General features: G+C 35.7%; 1 protein-coding gene across 2 annotated transcripts in view; it reads right to left on the reverse strand.

The window, feature by feature from the left end:
* Positions 1–2899: 2899 nt before the first annotated feature.
* Positions 2900–18549, reverse strand: part of LOC124155965 (solute carrier family 13 member 5) — an 80090-nt gene continuing 64440 nt past the window's right edge. The window contains exons 2-12 of one of the 2 annotated variants that reach the window (XM_046530205.1): positions 16771–17036; positions 14633–14747; positions 12651–12802; positions 12360–12482; positions 11770–11892; positions 10512–10703; positions 9746–9840; positions 7757–7843; positions 6694–6887; positions 6018–6155; positions 2900–5187 (exon numbers count right to left, since the gene is read on the reverse strand). In XM_046530205.1, coding sequence (XP_046386161.1) covers positions 5008–5187; positions 6018–6155; positions 6694–6887; positions 7757–7843; positions 9746–9840; positions 10512–10703; positions 11770–11892; positions 12360–12482; positions 12651–12802; positions 14633–14747; positions 16771–17036 — 1665 coding nt within the window. In that variant the 3' untranslated portion in view covers positions 2900–5007. Of the gene's footprint in view, positions 5188–6017; positions 6156–6693; positions 6888–7756; positions 7844–9745; positions 9841–10511; positions 10704–11769; positions 11893–12359; positions 12486–12650; positions 12803–14632; positions 14748–16770; positions 17037–18549 lie in introns of both variants that reach the window. The other variant, XM_046530204.1, reaches the window with a different exon arrangement.

Consider the following 18549-nt stretch of genomic DNA (forward strand, 5'->3'; position numbering starts at 1 on the left):
CCACCCTCCTTACCTACTCCTTCCCTCATGGTGCAAATGACCTCAGCTGTCGGTCGCCTCCCCCAAATACCTTACCTTACCACAAAGAGTTGCAAAGAGTATTTCAATGCCAGGTCAAAATAAAGGAAAGATTCACGTAGGTATCTTATCAGAAGAAAAATGTATAATTTCGCTATAAGAACACATTAAGGGATAGAGAAATGAAAAAAGAAAAGAATTGATTTAAATATTGTAACTATCTCAGGTTTTCTGCTAGTTACAGTAGATTTGTATTGAATATAATATCCATTTCACTCTCATCCAAAAAAGTCCCTTATTCCACAGCGTTTGTTTCCATAGTTATTAAGATGACCTACCATTTCCCACCGGCGATGAACCTATGCTTCTCTGTCCCCTTCCCCTTTTATCAATCATCCTTCCCCAAATCATCAGGGGTGTGACCGAACGTCCGTCCTATTATAATTGTTCCATAACCTCGGTTTTTAGCGTTGAGCGTTTTGTGTAAAAAATCTAAATTCACTTATTAGTTAAGCTTAAATAGGACAATAGAAAAAAAGTCGATTCACCAACGAAAAATAAATGCACTGATGTTTAGCTGGCCAATAATAAGTTAAGGAAGCGTCAGAAAAAAGAGCCATTTCTATTTTTTCTATCGTTTACAGCGACAGGCAGCGCGAAAGAGAGTCGCAATCTTTGCATAATGCGTAAATTTGGTATTTCGGAAGAGTAGGTACTTAATGCAGAAGAATATCTGCCTGAATTATTTTCCATATTCCTCGTGAAATGAGATTACGAGACAAATAAATAAAGATATCCGCGGAAAACAAAATAAATTTTCGCCATACAACTTTTATGCAGACAGCAGCGGTTCATATACGTTTAAGTGGATAAGAAAAATATTTTACTGTTATTTACTGTCGTAGAAAATATTTTTCCTAAAAATATTTCGAGTTCGAACCATCATATTCATAATCAGATAACTGCAATGGAAATTTCACTGTATTACAACTAGGCCAACTCACTCATTGATTCCATTTGTGTCTAATTACGAGTTTTCTTTAGCCATGCATGGGAGCGAACCAGTCTTATAATGTCACGAAATCAAACTTAATTTTAACACGCAGTGACATTACTTGCAGTGATATTGCGACAGATATTTAATGTATTTTACATTCGTTATCACTCATCTAAGGGCTACCGCGTGAATCGTAAGAAAATTTACCAAAGGGGGGGGGGCTGATATTCGTCTCTCCTTTGACTCAATTTTTAACTCATTAACTTTTGCCTCACTTTTATCGAAACTTTCCCCCTGAGCACCTCGTCAAATTCGTCAGCGCGCGCATGTCGCTGGCGGTGTCCGGCGTCGTGCCGCGTCACCTGAATGGGGATGTCCTTATAGTACGACTACACAGCAACGTATCCCAGAAGAGGTGAGTTTCCAGCGAAAAATAATCAGCAAAAATTTATTTGGAATAGGGTAGTTTCCTTCATCAAAGAAAACGAAATGAATTGCCTGCTATTCGTTACCTACCATTAGGGTTTTCATAATATACAAATTATTTGGTTTTAGAAATACCAGTTTAAACGAATGGCAATGGTCAATTTTAACCTCATTTGAAAAAGGCCAGATTGGCGCCCATGCGATTCCACTCCACGTGACGTCACAGGGACCTAGTTTCTACAGGAGAGGATAGGAGTTTTACATCGTCTGAGATTACCAATTCATGCATGAGTCACAGAGCTCAGGGAAACATGTCTTAATAATCACTTATTAAAATTGTCTAAGGTCGGAAAGTTTCCTTCGTTTGATAAGGTAGTAATAATCCATATTTAAGCCAAGCGCTACCAGCTAGCAGGGTACTCAGCTACCTGATAGCAGCCTGCGTCGTATCAGCTCTCAAGCCTCGCCTCAAGGCCACCTCACAGGGCGGCAGCGGGAACCAGAAATACGTCACACGGACTTTTTCCCATCATTCCTACTTAGCCGTCGCGTTTTCGCGCGCTTGAAATTTTTCACTTTTCGTTTAATCGCCAAAAATAACTATCGTCATTCGAAAATCTAAGAGCGTGAAATGCGTACTCCAGGAGTAATAATCTTTCTATTTAGGCAATAAAAAATAGTAAGAAACCACCCTATTCAAAGAGTTATTTTTCCTTCTCTAAATCCCAATTTAATTCGGTATTTCGGTAGATGGACGAGGAGATTTACAGCAGAAAATTAGACTTCTCAGTCATTCGTAATTTACAAACGAAAGATAGCTTAAGTCACCGGTCTCTCAGGTGTGTGACAGCATCAGTTTCGTTTCAATTTAGACCTGTTGAAAGGAAAACTATTGCCATACAAACCCTCCGTTAACAAGTCTCTACGCTACAATCCGTGGGTGAAGGGACTCCCATTTTGTTGATTTCGTGAGACGCTGTGCATGACTTACTCGCTTTCGGAACCATTATATGTGATATTATCGAGAATATCTGAAGATGCGGCCTGCAATATAGACACGAAAATCTGGAAGACAATTAGACACATTCGTCTCTCACCCAAAATGCATTGAAATTGCCGGGACGTTTTGGGGAGAGCAAGGAGACCGAAGGGTTGCATGCATGCCAGGGGTTGGCATCTTCCTACAAGAGGACGATCACTGCCGCTGCACCGCTCATATTTTTTTTTGTCCTGAAATGTTTCTTGTAAAAAAGTATGCTGTCAAGTTGAAATTTTCAGGGATAATAGTATTGACATTCGACATTGGGCATTGGGGGCATTGACCAATACTTTAAACATAAATATTTCACCCGAGAGAAAATTCTGAAGAAAAAATTTTGATACCTGGGGTAAAAGTAAATTTTGACCGCGGATGAGGACCTAGGCCCTTAGAAGGTTACATTCAAACCAAACACAGTCTTATAGAGCCTTAAAAAACACTTTTGCAAGTGTAAATATCTTTTATTAACAATGTATTTACAATTTATAAAATGCTTGGTATAAATTCTATGAACATGATTGTCATATCTTCCATGTACAGCGATTAACACTCACCACTTTCTTTCTAAAAGAAAATCAGCACTTTTCTTTGGTCTTTCACAACAGATTTCCAAAAATAATTATATACATTGCTGATCCAAAAATCACTACAAAATATCCATTCCATAACATCATCAACTCACCAAATGAATGAAATCCATGATTATTTTTAAGCTTCGCTCATGGGCTAACCCAGCGGGGGATGGGGGGGGGGGGGGGGGCAGAAGCAAAAGTAAATTTAGTTAAAAACGAAATTTTTGAAAAAAATGTTCTTTGAATTCAAGGAAAGTGACATTAGTATAAATTGTGTAATTTAAAGCGCTGTCATAATTTTCTTGAGATTTTGTTTCTTAACCTTTCTTGTATTATAACTTGAAAGACCACAGCTTGCCCCCCTCTACTTTTGATTCTGGGTACGCCCTTGGCTTGCTTCATCATATAATGAGAAACTATTATGATAGCAGACGATTTGTATCCAAACAGCTGCAGTTATCAAGAAAAATGGAAGAAATATCAATTCCTTACATGTTCTCTGCAAATAGCTATCTACCTGAATACAACTGCAATATTTCAGTTGCTCAAGTGAATGTGCAAAATATTGCCCACTGAATATGAAGCAAATTACAAGGAGAGAGGTCAGGACTGCGATAAGCTTAGATAGCCAAGATAACATCATGTTAACTGTATTGTCTTGAGTAGACATGAATAACAGCAGTCAGAATGATTTATTTAACTTCTCCTCAAATTCCAGCCAACCTCGATGAAGCTTCGCTCTGGTTATTAATAAGAGAATTGGCATTCTCAAATAAGAGACTTGGCATGCCATAGCATTTTTATCCAAAGACTTACTTTACTTACTCTTATTAAAATTAAATCGATGGGCCAAAGTTGCACAAATATATTTATGAAAATGGCTTGACTATTTATTCACTATAATACTATAAAAATATTTTTAAAGCAAAATACAATTGGAACTACGTACTTTTGATATGATGAAACAGAAAATTATTTTCTGTGCAAGTCTTCATTAATGATCCCAATGGAATTTCAAGTATGATTTAGAGATTACTGATCAATGTTATTCACAAAAATATATGAAAACATATTGCACGATCAATACTTTTCCTTTCACAAAGTGGTGGGTAACCTTGTAACAGAATTAGAAGTTGCCATATTTTACTCTTTAAAAATATAGCTCAGGTCCAATTAAAAGGCTTCAGAATCCCTAAATTCATGGATTTCAGGCATATTTCTCATGTAAAACTGTAATCACAGATGTACAAGGGTACAAACAATGATACAACCTTCATTTCCCCATCGAGGAAAAACATGAGTTCTTCAAAATAATTAGTGTGATGTCATTTAAAAATAAATTGCGTAATTAAAACTTCTATGGTAATAAAAGTACAGCTCTCCCTATTTCTCCCATAAACTTTCCAGATGTAGGGTTTTGAGTATTATTGGCTACATATTTTACTTGCGAGGCTATTCTCTATCACATACAAGATATCAATCCACTTTTTCTAGTAGCCTTTGTGCTTTACAACCAAATACACATGGAATGCAAAATGTACACCCTTCATCCAATTAAAATTCATCCCTTTGAAACACACCACTTCAAAAATCAGAGAGCACCTTTCCAACTCGTCCATCAACTCCAGGCAACCACTAAAATCTTGGGTTCACTTGCAAGTCACACGACAGAAGATAAAGTTTATTCTTCATATAACCATAAAAAATATAGTTATAAATGAATATGGGGGAATACCACAACTGGTGCTATCCAGTCTTTGTACAAAGGCCACATTAAACGCAGCAAAAGATGCATTTCTGTGAGTGACGGCATCATATTTTTAAAGATCATCAGATTGATCACTGCAGAGCTTAAAAAACCTCTACCACATCCATAAATATCGTTCACTTTGGTATTTGAGCTCCATATTTGACAGATCACCTTGAACAGAATTAAAATGTCAATCCTTCATAATTCAATGAGCAAGGAATGGTGGCACATCTGTTGGAGTGGTGGAAAAAGTGCTTTCTGTTGCATTTGCCACCTCTGCCCATTCCGGGAATGTGTCAATATCAAACATAACTCGGCCAAGTGTATTGAAAAGGATCAAAATCACAAATACACAGAGGAAGTTCATCATGATGCCTGCTCTCATCTGTAGAATAGAAAACAGAGAATATGTTATAAGCTTAGAATGAATAACTAGCTCCAAATGACTATGCTAACTGACAGTACATGCAATTTTTAAGTTGCAATCAGAACCAGGGCCATTGAAAAGAAAAATCTGGGGAAAAGAGTTCTGAGGTAGCACAGGGAATAGTTTTAGGGGAAGAAGGATATGGTTCATTGCGGGGGATACCAGTGGCATAGCCAGGAATTTCGTTCGGGGGGGTCCTAAATCAGGGGGGGATATTTTTGAAAAACAGGGTACTAAGTAGAAGGTTTTAAAATAATTGTTATGGTTTTCATAATCGAAAAAATTTCATTCGTTAAAAAAATATTTTGTAAGTTCATGATTTTTCAATATTTTGCTATCTCATATGGAAAAAATAATTGTGTTTTTATATTTTAATTTTATATATGTATATAGATTATTGTGTTTTGTGGGGGGGGTCCGGAACCCCCGGACCTCCCCCCTGGCTACGCCAATGGGGGAAACTCTTATGATTGCATCCCCTATATAGAATATGAAAGGGGTTTTGAACCCCTGACTTCCATGGCTGATCATGGCAAAAATAGGACCATGCAGTTCATTATTGAAATCTCAAGAAAATTTTTTTCTGGGATTTAAGTATTCAAAATACAATATGCAATTACTCTTTCGGTTTTTCTGGGATTTAAGTATTCAAAATACAATATGCAATTACAATTTCTTTGTAATGGAATCATTTCAGCATATTTAAGTAAATTCTAGGGCAATATATAGGCGTATGGACTTAATCTCAAATAAGCACAAAAGCAGCAAGTTTCAGAAATTCAACTTACCATATCAACAGTTTTCATTTTTGAAACAGCAACAACAATAGCATTCGGAGGTGTTGCAACAGGCAGCATGAAAGCATATGAACAGCACAAAGTAGTGGGCATCATCAAATATAAAGGATGCTGGTGAATAACTTTAGACTGAAAGATAAATTGAGCATTGTTACCAGCATAATATTGATATTAATAAATCATCTCAGTAATCCAACTGAGAAAACAAAATAAGAATCAACTCCAAAGAAATGAAATAAATGTATTTTTAAGACTTTATAGTTGGAATCTCCACCAACCAAATATGTAATCATGAACATTTTAGGATTGATGGAAATGAACACATCTTCTAAGTGAGCTAATTCTTCTCTGAACTTAATGGAATGATATAAATTGTAAACAGATAGGAATTACTTCAGAGAATGAAATTAATTTGTAGAATTCTTTACTTATTACTCAACATCTCTCAATCCCATAAAAGGTGTTACACATCAGAAATATTGAAGTTTGACAGCTTATAATTGACACAAATAATATGTATTAACCAAAAATTTTACTACTTAGTGATTAATGAATTTTAAATTTTGAAAATATCCAGTACTTATTATCTCAAACAAGCCTCATGCTATGAAATCAATGGCATCTGTATATACAACATGTAAAATTTAATGAAATTAATTGTTATTACCACTTCACCAAGAACCGGAAGGAATATATTTGCAATTGCAGTATTCGATGTGACTTCTGTTGCAAATGTGGTGATGAGACATATTACTGAGACTAGCACCCAGGGAGGCAATACTTCAAGTACTACTAGTTGCTCTCCCATCCATTTGGAGAGGCCAGAATCATTGCATGCCTTTGCCATGGCAAAACCTCCACCTAAAATATCCAAATTCAAGAAATAAACCTTTAAAAAATAAATCTATACAAACAAAGGCTTGGAAAATATTTAAAACCAAAGTGGAAAATGTTTACTTTTAATTTTGCTTAATATTATAAATACGCTACGACACAATGCTGCACCATAGAATTTCGATCATTATTCTGAATAAAGGGGAAAGCACAAATACATAATTGAATGAGACAGATCACATAATACATATGGATGGAGTCATCTTCTCCAAGATTCTCTCTTAGTTTTGTGTACATATACATATTTTTTACTTCCTGAGTACCTGAGTATCCTTTGCACTCAATTCATTGAAAAACTAGTTACACTATGGTGGGGAAGAGCAGAAAATGTATGGTAGAATGGGAGGAGAGTAGGACAATGTTTGGGTATTTAAGAGGGAAGTGAAAGGTGGATAATCCAACAAATGATTGATTGAACAATGGATAAATAAGGTTCTAATGTAAGTGTTGACATGCATATAAAACTTTTAAAAATTTTCAGCCTCATTACATGTCATTTAAATATATTTTTCAAATCAGTATATTCTGGGACAAAAAATTGATGGTTAATAAGGCGATTGATAAACAAATTCCATCATCTTGAAAAATTTCTCTCCACTAAGGGTTTGGATTACGTTTTAATTTCTTATTTCCTTCAACATACTTAAAACATACCAATTTGATAACAGAGATTGCAAATTAAAAAAAATCAATGGGAGGTACATATTACCCAGATGTATGACACACACTAATATGTTAGCGAAATAAAAAATATATTTACTGCCCATCTTAATTTAATAGCTTGCCAACGGAGTCAAATATTGAAAATGCCTATAACATTTGAACGTACGACTTACCAAGTAATAAGATCAATCCCCATGGTAGCCTATCATGCAGTACTTTCCATGTAAGTAGAGACGGGCATGCTCTCCTGGGCCTCCTCCCTGTTTGTAAGTGAAAGAAGTAGATTTCAAAATCTAAGAGCCTATTGAAAATATATAAATGGTACATAAATACTTTCATTAAAACATGCATAGGGATTGGCTACTATTATCATGCTCATCAGTGGCAAATCAAGACATAATTTTGGTGGGAAGAGGGAAATCTCCCAAATCCTATATTGCAGGTGGATTCAGACAACTTGGGAGGTGAGAGAGGAAATTTCAGAGTTCATTATCAATCTGCAACATACGATATTTTTCGGTCCTAAGATTTTTTTGTTTTAATTTTTTCCAAATAGTAGGCCTCTGCCTAGAAATAAATTCAATACTATATCCTTATATTTCAAAGCGTGAACATTTTACCCCACGCTAAAACTTTTCACTAGGATTTCAGGACAGAAATTGATCATTTTCCTCCCTTGATCCCCACTGCATCAAAGGAAAATGAAATAGAAGACTCGAAAAACCAAGGATTAAGGACAAAATGTGAGATAAATTAAAATGTAGCTATTCACCAATTACCACTGGCCCTTAGGGGCCTGTTATCTTTTGTTACTAAAGTTATTGTACTGTTTCTTTGCAGACACATTTTAAAAAATTAATTAAGTCCACGGTTTTTGTCTTTACACTTCCGGTCGCATTAATTTTTTTTAAAAGGGTTTTTGTCGCGTCTGAAGAACGTCTCGTCGTTTAGGATACTTCACGATTCCAAATATACGCTATTTTTCGGGCTTATTTCTCCCATTCGTGGTCTAACCTTAGCAGTGGCGGATGAAAGGGGGGGGGGGGCGCCGAAAAAATAAAATAATATGCTTAACTTAAAGGTCTCCCTCAAATGAAAATTTCAATTTCACCACCTTGACAAATAACGTTTAAAAATGATCGATGAATATATGAAAGCATCGTGTCTACACATATCAGACTTCGCTGAGAGGTAATGGCGCCACGGAAAGTAATTAACTGCCTTCCTCTAAAACTGCGACCTTAACCTGCCCTTTGAACCGCAGTGAAATACGCAACGTATCCTTCCAGAACAGCACGATTTTTTTCGCAGGTTTTCACGCCCAGAATTTCAATTAGCGAGAAAATAAAAGTTAAACGAACTCACTCACACGGTAATACTGACATTTCTTTCTCCATCACCAACTTTATGCATCTACAATTAGCGCAAGAACCCTGTAAGGTTCTTGTTTTAGCACATTAGCATTGAGCGAAACTGAAGGATCACCTTTGCTTACTGATTTTTCTTCTAATTGTGAGTAGACGCATGTACTTTTACTGTCAGAGGGCGTATTTTTCGAATTGGTCACTAATGATTCAGAATTGAGTTCCATCCAAGTTCCATGCGTATTCATCCTCGAATTGATTATATTCTGGGAGGTTCAGGATCGAATATTCGGCAGATGAGGCGTCGCGTCGTGTCGACGCCGCCTTTTATCAGTATAGGCAACAAAAAATTATCAGTATAGGCAACCCACACGGCACCCAAGCTACCCCCCTAACCAAATTTCTGACTTTGTATCTGATCATCAGCCTTACTTTTTTTCATCAACCAAGTCAACCAAAATTCGTGGTATCCTTCCTTTGAATTGTAAATGCCTGAAAGTTAAAGTTGAAAACCCGAAGTCTATTTTCATTCCATGAAGTCCACATTCTGTTTCAAAGCGTATTTAGCTTAATAAAACCATGAAAAACGTAACAAAGCGAGAATGGGTAAAGGTGATTCGTCTTAACTACCTATAAAAGTAATTTTAACAGGAAAACTGATTGCCTTTCTTTCCTTTATTTACTTTCTCTTTCATAAAAGTTACCCATGACGCGAACTCTTATGTAAGACGACGTCTCCGGTATAAAAAGAGAGTTTAAATAACAATATAATACTTCCCTGTAACAGCACCAACTCACCATTTTTAGAAGTCCAAGGTAAGAAGTCTAAGTTAGCTGGTAGAACATACATGAGGAAAACTATGAATATAGCGGGCGTTGCATCCTTAATTTTTCTGCAAAAGATTGAAAAGGATCCTTGTTTAGTAATGAAGATGGTCTGATGCTACATGTGGTAGAAATTTAGACTGTTTAGCTTTAAACGCGGCTTTCACAATGGATTTAGTTTTTGAAATCATAACAAAACTCTAAATGTCATAAAAATTAGAAAATCGATTCATTCAAAAGAAATGTTAATTACAGCAATGATTAAAACCAATCTTAGGGGAGAAAACGGGGTAACATCTCTTCACTTGTGGAGGCATTAAAATTTTTCCTTAACATTACCAACTCCTCTGTAATATCCAACACCAAAAAACTTCTCAAAGATAAGTTGAAGCTATATTAAGCTATATTATATTTTGGCAAAGCTTAATCTAAGGATTATTATAAGGGTCTCTAGGGCCTTTATTCCCGTAGATATACATTCTAGAGGGTTATTCAAATTAAAGATAGACATAACGAAACATTTCGAGATGATGAAAAAGGATAAAAAATACACATGAATATGAATGTAAATGAAACTAAAAAGACTTGGACACTTTCTAATTAGCGAGACAAAGGCAGGAATGGAATTAAATAGGACTATATTTTAATTATCGGTAATTATTCGTTATCAAAGAAAAATATAACCATGTACCACATTGAAATATAAAACGCGGAGATTTTTAAAAGTCCATACACTTACATGTCGGTGATGACATCAGCCCATCCAGTGATAAACTGAGGAGACCGGAAAAACCACAAAAATACGAGAATGATGAAGAGGGTGAGTACACTGCCTTCATGGAAAGTCATCGGTCCGAGCTGCTCATACTTGTTGTGGATCATTTCCTTTATTTTCTTCGATGCCTCGGGCCCACCGGCTTGTATCCCTCCCCTACCAAAGGAACAGAATACTGAATTAGGAAGGAGAGTCCATGCAAGCAGGTCTTCTTTTGCGGGGAAACGGGGCGGAAGTTAAATATCGGGAATTTTAAAGCTGAGACGGAGCATAGTTTAACCTACTTATTGTAAACATGTGCGCCGTCGCGCTGCCGAAAACTACTAATTGCTTGGTTAGTGGTTACGCGATGCATCAGTACGTACCAGTTAACGTCTAAATGCATGAATGCGAGAATGAACGCCAAAATTCACCGCCTGAACACTCAACCTTTATGAATGTATAGACGTAAAATTGAACCTATTCTAATTTAGTACATGCATTCGTACATGTTCCGTTCCGATTCACCGAAATCGTTCACGCATTTAGAAATTAATTCGTATGGGTTAATGTAATGGTGTAATAAGACCTTCAGTTCACGCCGCGTCGCCAAGTCTGCTCTTCGGCACACTTCCACCACAAATACGAAGGTAAGATAGGTAAGGAGGGTTGCAGCTAAGGTAGGTTAGGGGGGGCTTTGGATGCCGTAATGGTAAGTTATAGCGGGTGCCCTTATGGACGATAAAGTCTCTCGATCTTGCACGTACAAAAATGCATTTACGTATAATTGCACTAAAAATTAAAGAGACTTGACCCGAAGAACATTAATTTTTGTCCATTACTTGAACTAAAATGTAGCAAAAAATCCAACAAATTAGCGGCCGCAACCCTCAGGCCTTCAACCCTCAACCCGATGCCATTACGCAAACTTATTGGAACAATTCAATTTATAAAAGCATATTTCAACAGTTCACTTTCGAGTATTTTCCCGTTGACAACACCTTTGATTTTAAACTGGTACGTAATTACAATGAAGACAGATAAAATGATGTAAATAATTTATTAAGTGAATATGTATAACTAATGAACAAAAGTAGTTTAAAGTCACTGTAATGCAAGAACATTTAAGCAGTTTACCAAGACACTTGGTTTTGTTTCCCGCTTTAGGTGAAATATACAAAAGGCAGAATGAAATTATTTTGGTGGCATGCGTTACTCTTGGGAAATAAAAAGAAAAAAATACCTGAAGAGCCTCATGAACAAAATCTGCAGCCAAACCCAGGCAATGAAAATATTGATTAACATTCCTGGAACGTTGAAAATCATCCAAGTGGCAAAATTAAGTCCTGTAGCATGGGGGAAGAGACTTCATATTTCAGAGGTGACATGAAAGATAAAATCGTGTGAAACTTTTACAAACTCCAATTTAAAGATCATATTTTTTTGCAGTTTTGACACACATAATACGTATACAGAAGGCTCTAGATGTAATTTGAAAACGGTTAAAAAATTAACATTTAAAAAATAATGCTCAAAAGATAATGGCATATAATTGAACATTGATTTCAATTTAATTTTCTAATTATTTTTCTCATTTAAAGTTTGGAGTGTCATTTTTGAATTTCAATGATATTCAGATATAATTGTGAATTTTTCTGATAAAAATCCAAATTTGGAGTAGGAAAATTGTTGGAACCAATTATTGTAAACTTAATATATAGGTATGCTTATTTATCAATGATATTTAAATTGTTTTAAAAGAAAAAGTTGAGTGTTATATAAATATAGTGCACATTATTTTGGCAGCATATATGAATTGTAAAGAGTAATTACCCTTCAAAAATGCCCATAAAAGTCAAATTTGTCCCAGTTCCGGTAACTGTTCCAGTTCCTCCGATATTGGCAGCATAAGCAATGCCAAGGTAATAGCATATTGTTTCCTGTGATGGCCCTTCCCTACTAAAGAGCAGAAGAACATTTATTTTAATGGATAACCCAAGACTCAGTAAATCATAAATTTCGCAAGAAACTCGCAAAAAAAGAAAAATGAAATCTGATAAAATGCTATCGTTTTTGTGAAAGGCATAAAGAAACGAGGATTCAAAAAATTATATAATGGCTTACTTTTCTTCATCAGCATCAACACTGGCTTTTCGGGGTGCTGGCTCTTTTTCAACTTCCATATTTGAATTTGCGTTTCCCTCCTCAGCAGATGACACTTTATCCCCAATAGATGTTATACTTCTCTTCTTTACAGCACTCCAAGAGTGGTTTTTCTTTTTAAGTTATGTAAGAGAAATGTATTGTTTAGAAAATTATGCTTAAAATTAGAAAAATAACTTGTCATGCCAATTTATCATATTTAATTGACTCTATTACCAAAAGCTGAAGTTAATTAGAAATAAGAAAATAATAAATTAATAAGAAAATAGTTAATAAGAAAATTTATAAATATATATATTTCTAGTTCGTTACTATCTAATTATTTAATATTGTGATAGAAAAAACAAAAAGATATGATTTTTTAGTTAAATCAGCAATAAATATTTTCACCGAATAGCACCCATCTATCATTAATTGTTGTACGCGTTTTCTAAATTTTATAGACTCTATAGTAATAAAATTTTCAAAAAGTCAGTTCGGCTAAGTAAAAATACCAAACGAACGCTTTACAAGCAACGATACTACCTCAAAAATGGGAGACTTAGCGATAATCTCCACGGTTTCACATAACTCCGCCAACCAAGACACGGAATAATATTTATTAACTATTGAAATCGCCCAAACAGTTATTTAGGTAAAATTTCGCATTGATTCTACTCTCTTCACACATGTATCCAACTTTTTTAGGAGACGCGACCCAATATAACGGAAATAAAGACGTGCGCGACCGCATTCTAAACAGTGAAACCCACCCCCAACCTATCCTTTGAAGCATAATTATTCGCGAATTTTTTTTACGAAAAGCTACTTTTGAAACAATTAATATTGACGATCGGAGAAAAACAATGAGTCAAGCGATAATGGACGACAATTGTTGTTGACGGCGCGAAAGAGAGAATAGATTAGTATTGTAATGAAAATTGTGGCGTGTGAGCGTGCGTGTCGTTGATCTCGAGGTTTTTCGCTGGAGAAAATTATGAAATGTGATGGCAATCTGTGTGAAAATTAAATTTGTGAAGTAAAAGAACGTGTCGTTGCTCCCGGTCTTCGTCGTGAGTTCTTGTCATAGACAAGTGTGTTTGAAATTCGTGATACTTAACTGAATTTTTAAAATTGCCGAATGTGTTGTCGGCTGTCGCTCGATTTTCTTCATAGTATTTGTGTCAATTTGATTTAAGTTTAATATTTATGTGTTTATTTGATTTGCGTTTCATATTTATGTGCATATTAAATTTGTGAAGTTACGAGGAAAGATAAACGTTACACTTTCTAGGAATATTGAGACATTCTTTTCAAATATTTTTACGGGCTCACTAAAACTTCAAATGTCAACTGAACTTGTTTATATAAAAATTAGCAGCTTCGTATTCATGATAATTAATAAGGTGGCACCGAAAACGACCGAATTCAAATTATTTATCCAAAAACCCTGGCTCCTACCCAAAATCTGCTTAGCGGCAAGGTTCTCAGGGTATGTTTTGTTACGATAGAAGATACCTTAGAATTTTCCTTGATCATCTGAAAAATGGATCATTTAATCACCATTGAATTGAAAAAATATGCGAATATGAAGTTGTGGGATCAAAATAATAATAAAAATTACAATCATTAAATATATAACAGTGAAATTAACCTCGTCGGATAAGAAAAATATCACAAAAGAAATTCTAACAATGCTATTTTGTGTTTCTATTAAAATCATAAGTGATCATTTTCAACCTTGTAGTGGAATTAGAACGGGACCTAAAATTCAGCAAATTTATCTTTACGTGAATAACTGAAAATTTTCCGCAAATGCAAACACTGGAAAGCGATTCCTAATAACATGAGACAGGTAATCCGGCAAGCACATCATTCCAGTACCCTCAATTTCAAATTTCTAATATTTGACAATTATTATCCAAAATATTGTCATTTTTGACCAAATTAAAGTTAATTCTCACCATTTTCAGCTCCTTCAATACGGCCGCAACGATCGGAGCCATCATGGCAGTTGTGGCTGTGTTGGAAATCCACATAGACAGGAACATAGTGGTCAGCATGAATCCCAGCATGAGGCTGTGAGATAAAAATGAATGTAGGACTAAGCAATGCATCAGAGCGCAAACGAGTCATGAGTAAATACTCGAATGTGTCACGTAATTGTTGACCCGCGAATATACGCAATTAAATAATTGTGATTTGGCTTGATATTCCATACTAGGACATCCAGAAAATTGTATAGTTTACTTGCATTAAAGTAATAATATGATTTTACGTGATGAGAATCTGACTTTTAAAAGAATTATCAAGAGTTTGGAAGGAGAAATGAAGAAATACGAAAAGCAAATGAATATAGGTAGAGAAAAATTCACGAGTGTGAACATCGGAGAAAATGATTTTTACAGTTGACTGAGGTACAATAATAAATATAATAGAGCCTATTTTAATTTGTGCTGTGCACCGCTAAGGTCTAAATCAATAAAATAAAACATCTAGGTAGTGAAGCGATGAAAGATAAGGAGGACTATTGAGAGATTGGTCGTGAATATTGGTTGGATAAGAAGCTTTCAGTGAAAAGAGCGGTAATACGCTGTTTGAGCGGTAATACGTATCTTAGATGACTACTACGGGACTCGACTGAAATGATGTGAGTGGTTGCTGTGTTGTTCGGTAGTGGAATATGGTCTTAACGCCTCGTTGCACCATACATAAGCACGTACAAGTTAATTCGCATACGTATGAACATGAGAATGAACGCGAAAATGCACCGCATAAACACACAACTTTTATGAATACATGAACAGAAAATAGAACCTGTTCTAATTCCGTGCACAAATTTGTGCAAGTCTCTAAAGGTCTGGATACTCTATGTATTAACACGTACGTGTATACGTGTGACTGGATGAATGATTTTGGTGGATCAGAACATAGCGTGTACAAATGTATGAACCTAAGTAAAACCGGTTAAATTATCAGTATATGTATTCGCACAAGTTGGGTGGCAACGCGGTGCATTTTAACGTTCACCTGGCGTTCATGCATTTACGCATTAACTTATACGTGTTAATGTTTCGTGTAACTAGGACTTCCGGGAGAAAAGAAATGGATAGGATAAAGTCTAATGAATTGTAGGCATAAAGGTGACAAGATATAATTAAAAAGGGTGAATAACGTATGGAGGTACTAAAAAGGTCAGGTAAATGGAACTCTACTCTATTGAACTCAAGATGGGGAGAGGAGAATGGATTGGGTATGAGGGAAATTGAATTGGAAAGAGGAAAAAGAATTTTATTTAGAGCTATTAAGGGGAGAACGTAAGAATGAAAGAAGAGAGGGAAAAGTAGGAAAAGGAAGGATGAAGTACACGCAAGATGATTAAAATCTAAAGAGAGCTGTGGGTTTAGGTATATTGTAGATTTAAAATTAAATTTGCGGTAAGATTGAGAAAAAAGCTGCTGTGATAGGCTTTGCCAACAGGTAAAACCCAGTGAGTAAGTTTTTGTTTCTCCCACATATCTCACGAAGGGAGAATGAAAATTTTATGCACTTCGTAGCTCTTTCCTCAGCTGTCTAAATACCCACAGAGGTAAAAACTAACTCTTTCATGAAGGAATGAATCCTGTAGCTCAGCGTTAGGATATTTATGGCAACCGTAAAGTCGCTGTGGAGTCGGTTATTAGGCGCCTTTTATTGCAGACAATAGAAAGAAAATATTCAATGAAAATGCTGGTTTAAATGAAAACCGAATTACTCACAGTTTATGTTCTTTAATATTTCAAACTTGTCGTATCAAACAGTTTTTTACATAATTAATAAATTTTAATACGTGCGCCTTTAGTCGCTCGACAAGGGAGAAACCCAGCGTCGACATTAGCCTACCCCCAACGAAAGGCGATAAGGGATACACGGTGTAACGTCCCATCTAACCCTCTGCCACCCTATACAAACTATCTTCCTATGAAATACTGAAACCGCACCATACTTTTATGATAACCCTGTATAATTATATCATAAATCGCATAATTTATCAAATATATTTTTAATTTATTAAAATTCTTAAGTTCAATCGTATCGAATAACATTTTCATCAAATACTCACAGCCTAGGACTCGTGCCCACGAGCAGGAGAACCTTTAAGGCGATCCTCTCGTGCAGATGACAGTGTTCTATAGCGAGCGCGACGGCCAGCCCTCCGATGAACATCATGTTCGTCTCCTTCAGGTACGAAACACACACGTCTTCCGTCGATAAGACGCCCAGGAGCGGGAACAAGGCCACGGGCAGCAGGGAAGTCACCGGAAGGGGGACGGCGTCCGTCATCCAGTAAATTGCCATCAGGAGTACCACGTAGCCACATCGTGCAGCCTAAGAAGAAGACAAAAACAATAATTAGTTCCTTGCGCATAGCAAGTGGTAAATAGCGGGTGACCGTAATTACTGGTAAAATGGAAAAGATTGTAGGTACCGTAAACCGGGACAATATTTTCACTTTTTTTCTTTTTAAACTGCTTTCTTGCAAGTTAGGGTATGATAATGATTTAAAACCAGCGATAACCGTTGGTCTTGGTCTCTACTTTCAAAATGTGTGGAAAAATGACTTATTAATTACAATTATTAAAAACATAGTCAGCAAAGATTCCCTTGAATTGGGCCAACTTTACCTACTGAGTTATGACCAGAACAAATCCTAATAAAACAATGGAAAAAATCATTTTGAACTTTGAAAACTCTTTAACATGAAGAAAAGTACATAGAGACACTCAAAACATTGAAAATAGAATGTTTAAAATTCACTAACTTTCATATTAAAAGAAAACCTTGACATCTTCGTCAGAAAAGGTAAAGATTCGACGGGTTTCATTGTAAGGAGGGTCAATCATATCGCCAGTGTGATGAAAACATAGGCGCCTTTCTTGGTTTGTTCGGGAACTTGCTAGGGCACCAAATGTTTTGCAAAATCTGGCAAATTTGCCCCTCTTGGCAATTTTTTCCTGGTTTACGTAGTCATTTAGGCGGCTCTCCAATGTAAGTTTTTCCTTCACCAGCTCAAAGTTAATTTTCGAATCAGCGTGCAAATACCTTTTATTCTCATCTATCCATACATAATAATATTACAGCTTTGATGCGCAAAAAATTTTAAATTTGAAAAATGCCAAATTCATGAAGAAGTGATTCTCTCCACTCAATTGTTCTCTCTACGACTGGATCCTGCAGCACATTCCTTCATAGCCCATGCCATATTTAATTTTCTCGAGGTTCTCCTTCAAGTCCTTCTTGATCCTTCCGAATGTTTTATCAATAATTTAGTCTCTATTGCACTTATAATTAGATACATGTATTTCTTGGCCTTCCCCGGGGGACATGTTCTTTTTTCCCTCCATAATGATTTCATTGCCTTGGCTAATTTCTACACGCTGTTAAATAGCCATTCCACCGTGTTTATAGCTTCTCTGTATCCAAGTTTGCGATTTAAGCAATAGAATTGATGGTACCTACTTTAACCGGATTTATTTAATTTAATTATTATACCTTTTTATTTAAGTGCTTGAATTTGTGGCAATTAAAAAAAATACCGATTACTTTATGAATATATTTAACTCTTTCGTAATTTATTAGTGTTGAAGGAAGTGGTTAAGATCAATCTAATAGTTCTATGAAATTCACCAATGAGTTTTACAGTTACGTAAAATATTTATCAAAAGGGGAGAGCACACAAGGACAAAGACCATATATTTGAAATAGTGAATTTGCTACCTTAACGTATAGCCTTATGATGAATTTTTATGAGTGGATTTGAATTTTTAAAGCATCTGCTGAGGAATCCCTTTAGCATGTGATTGGATACCTGGATTGAATTTTTTTTACAAATTTAAAACAA

The sequence above is a fragment of the Ischnura elegans genome, chromosome 3, assembly GCF_921293095.1.
Source record: "Ischnura elegans chromosome 3, ioIscEleg1.1, whole genome shotgun sequence".
NCBI classification, from domain to species: Eukaryota; Metazoa; Arthropoda; class Insecta; order Odonata; family Coenagrionidae; genus Ischnura; species Ischnura elegans.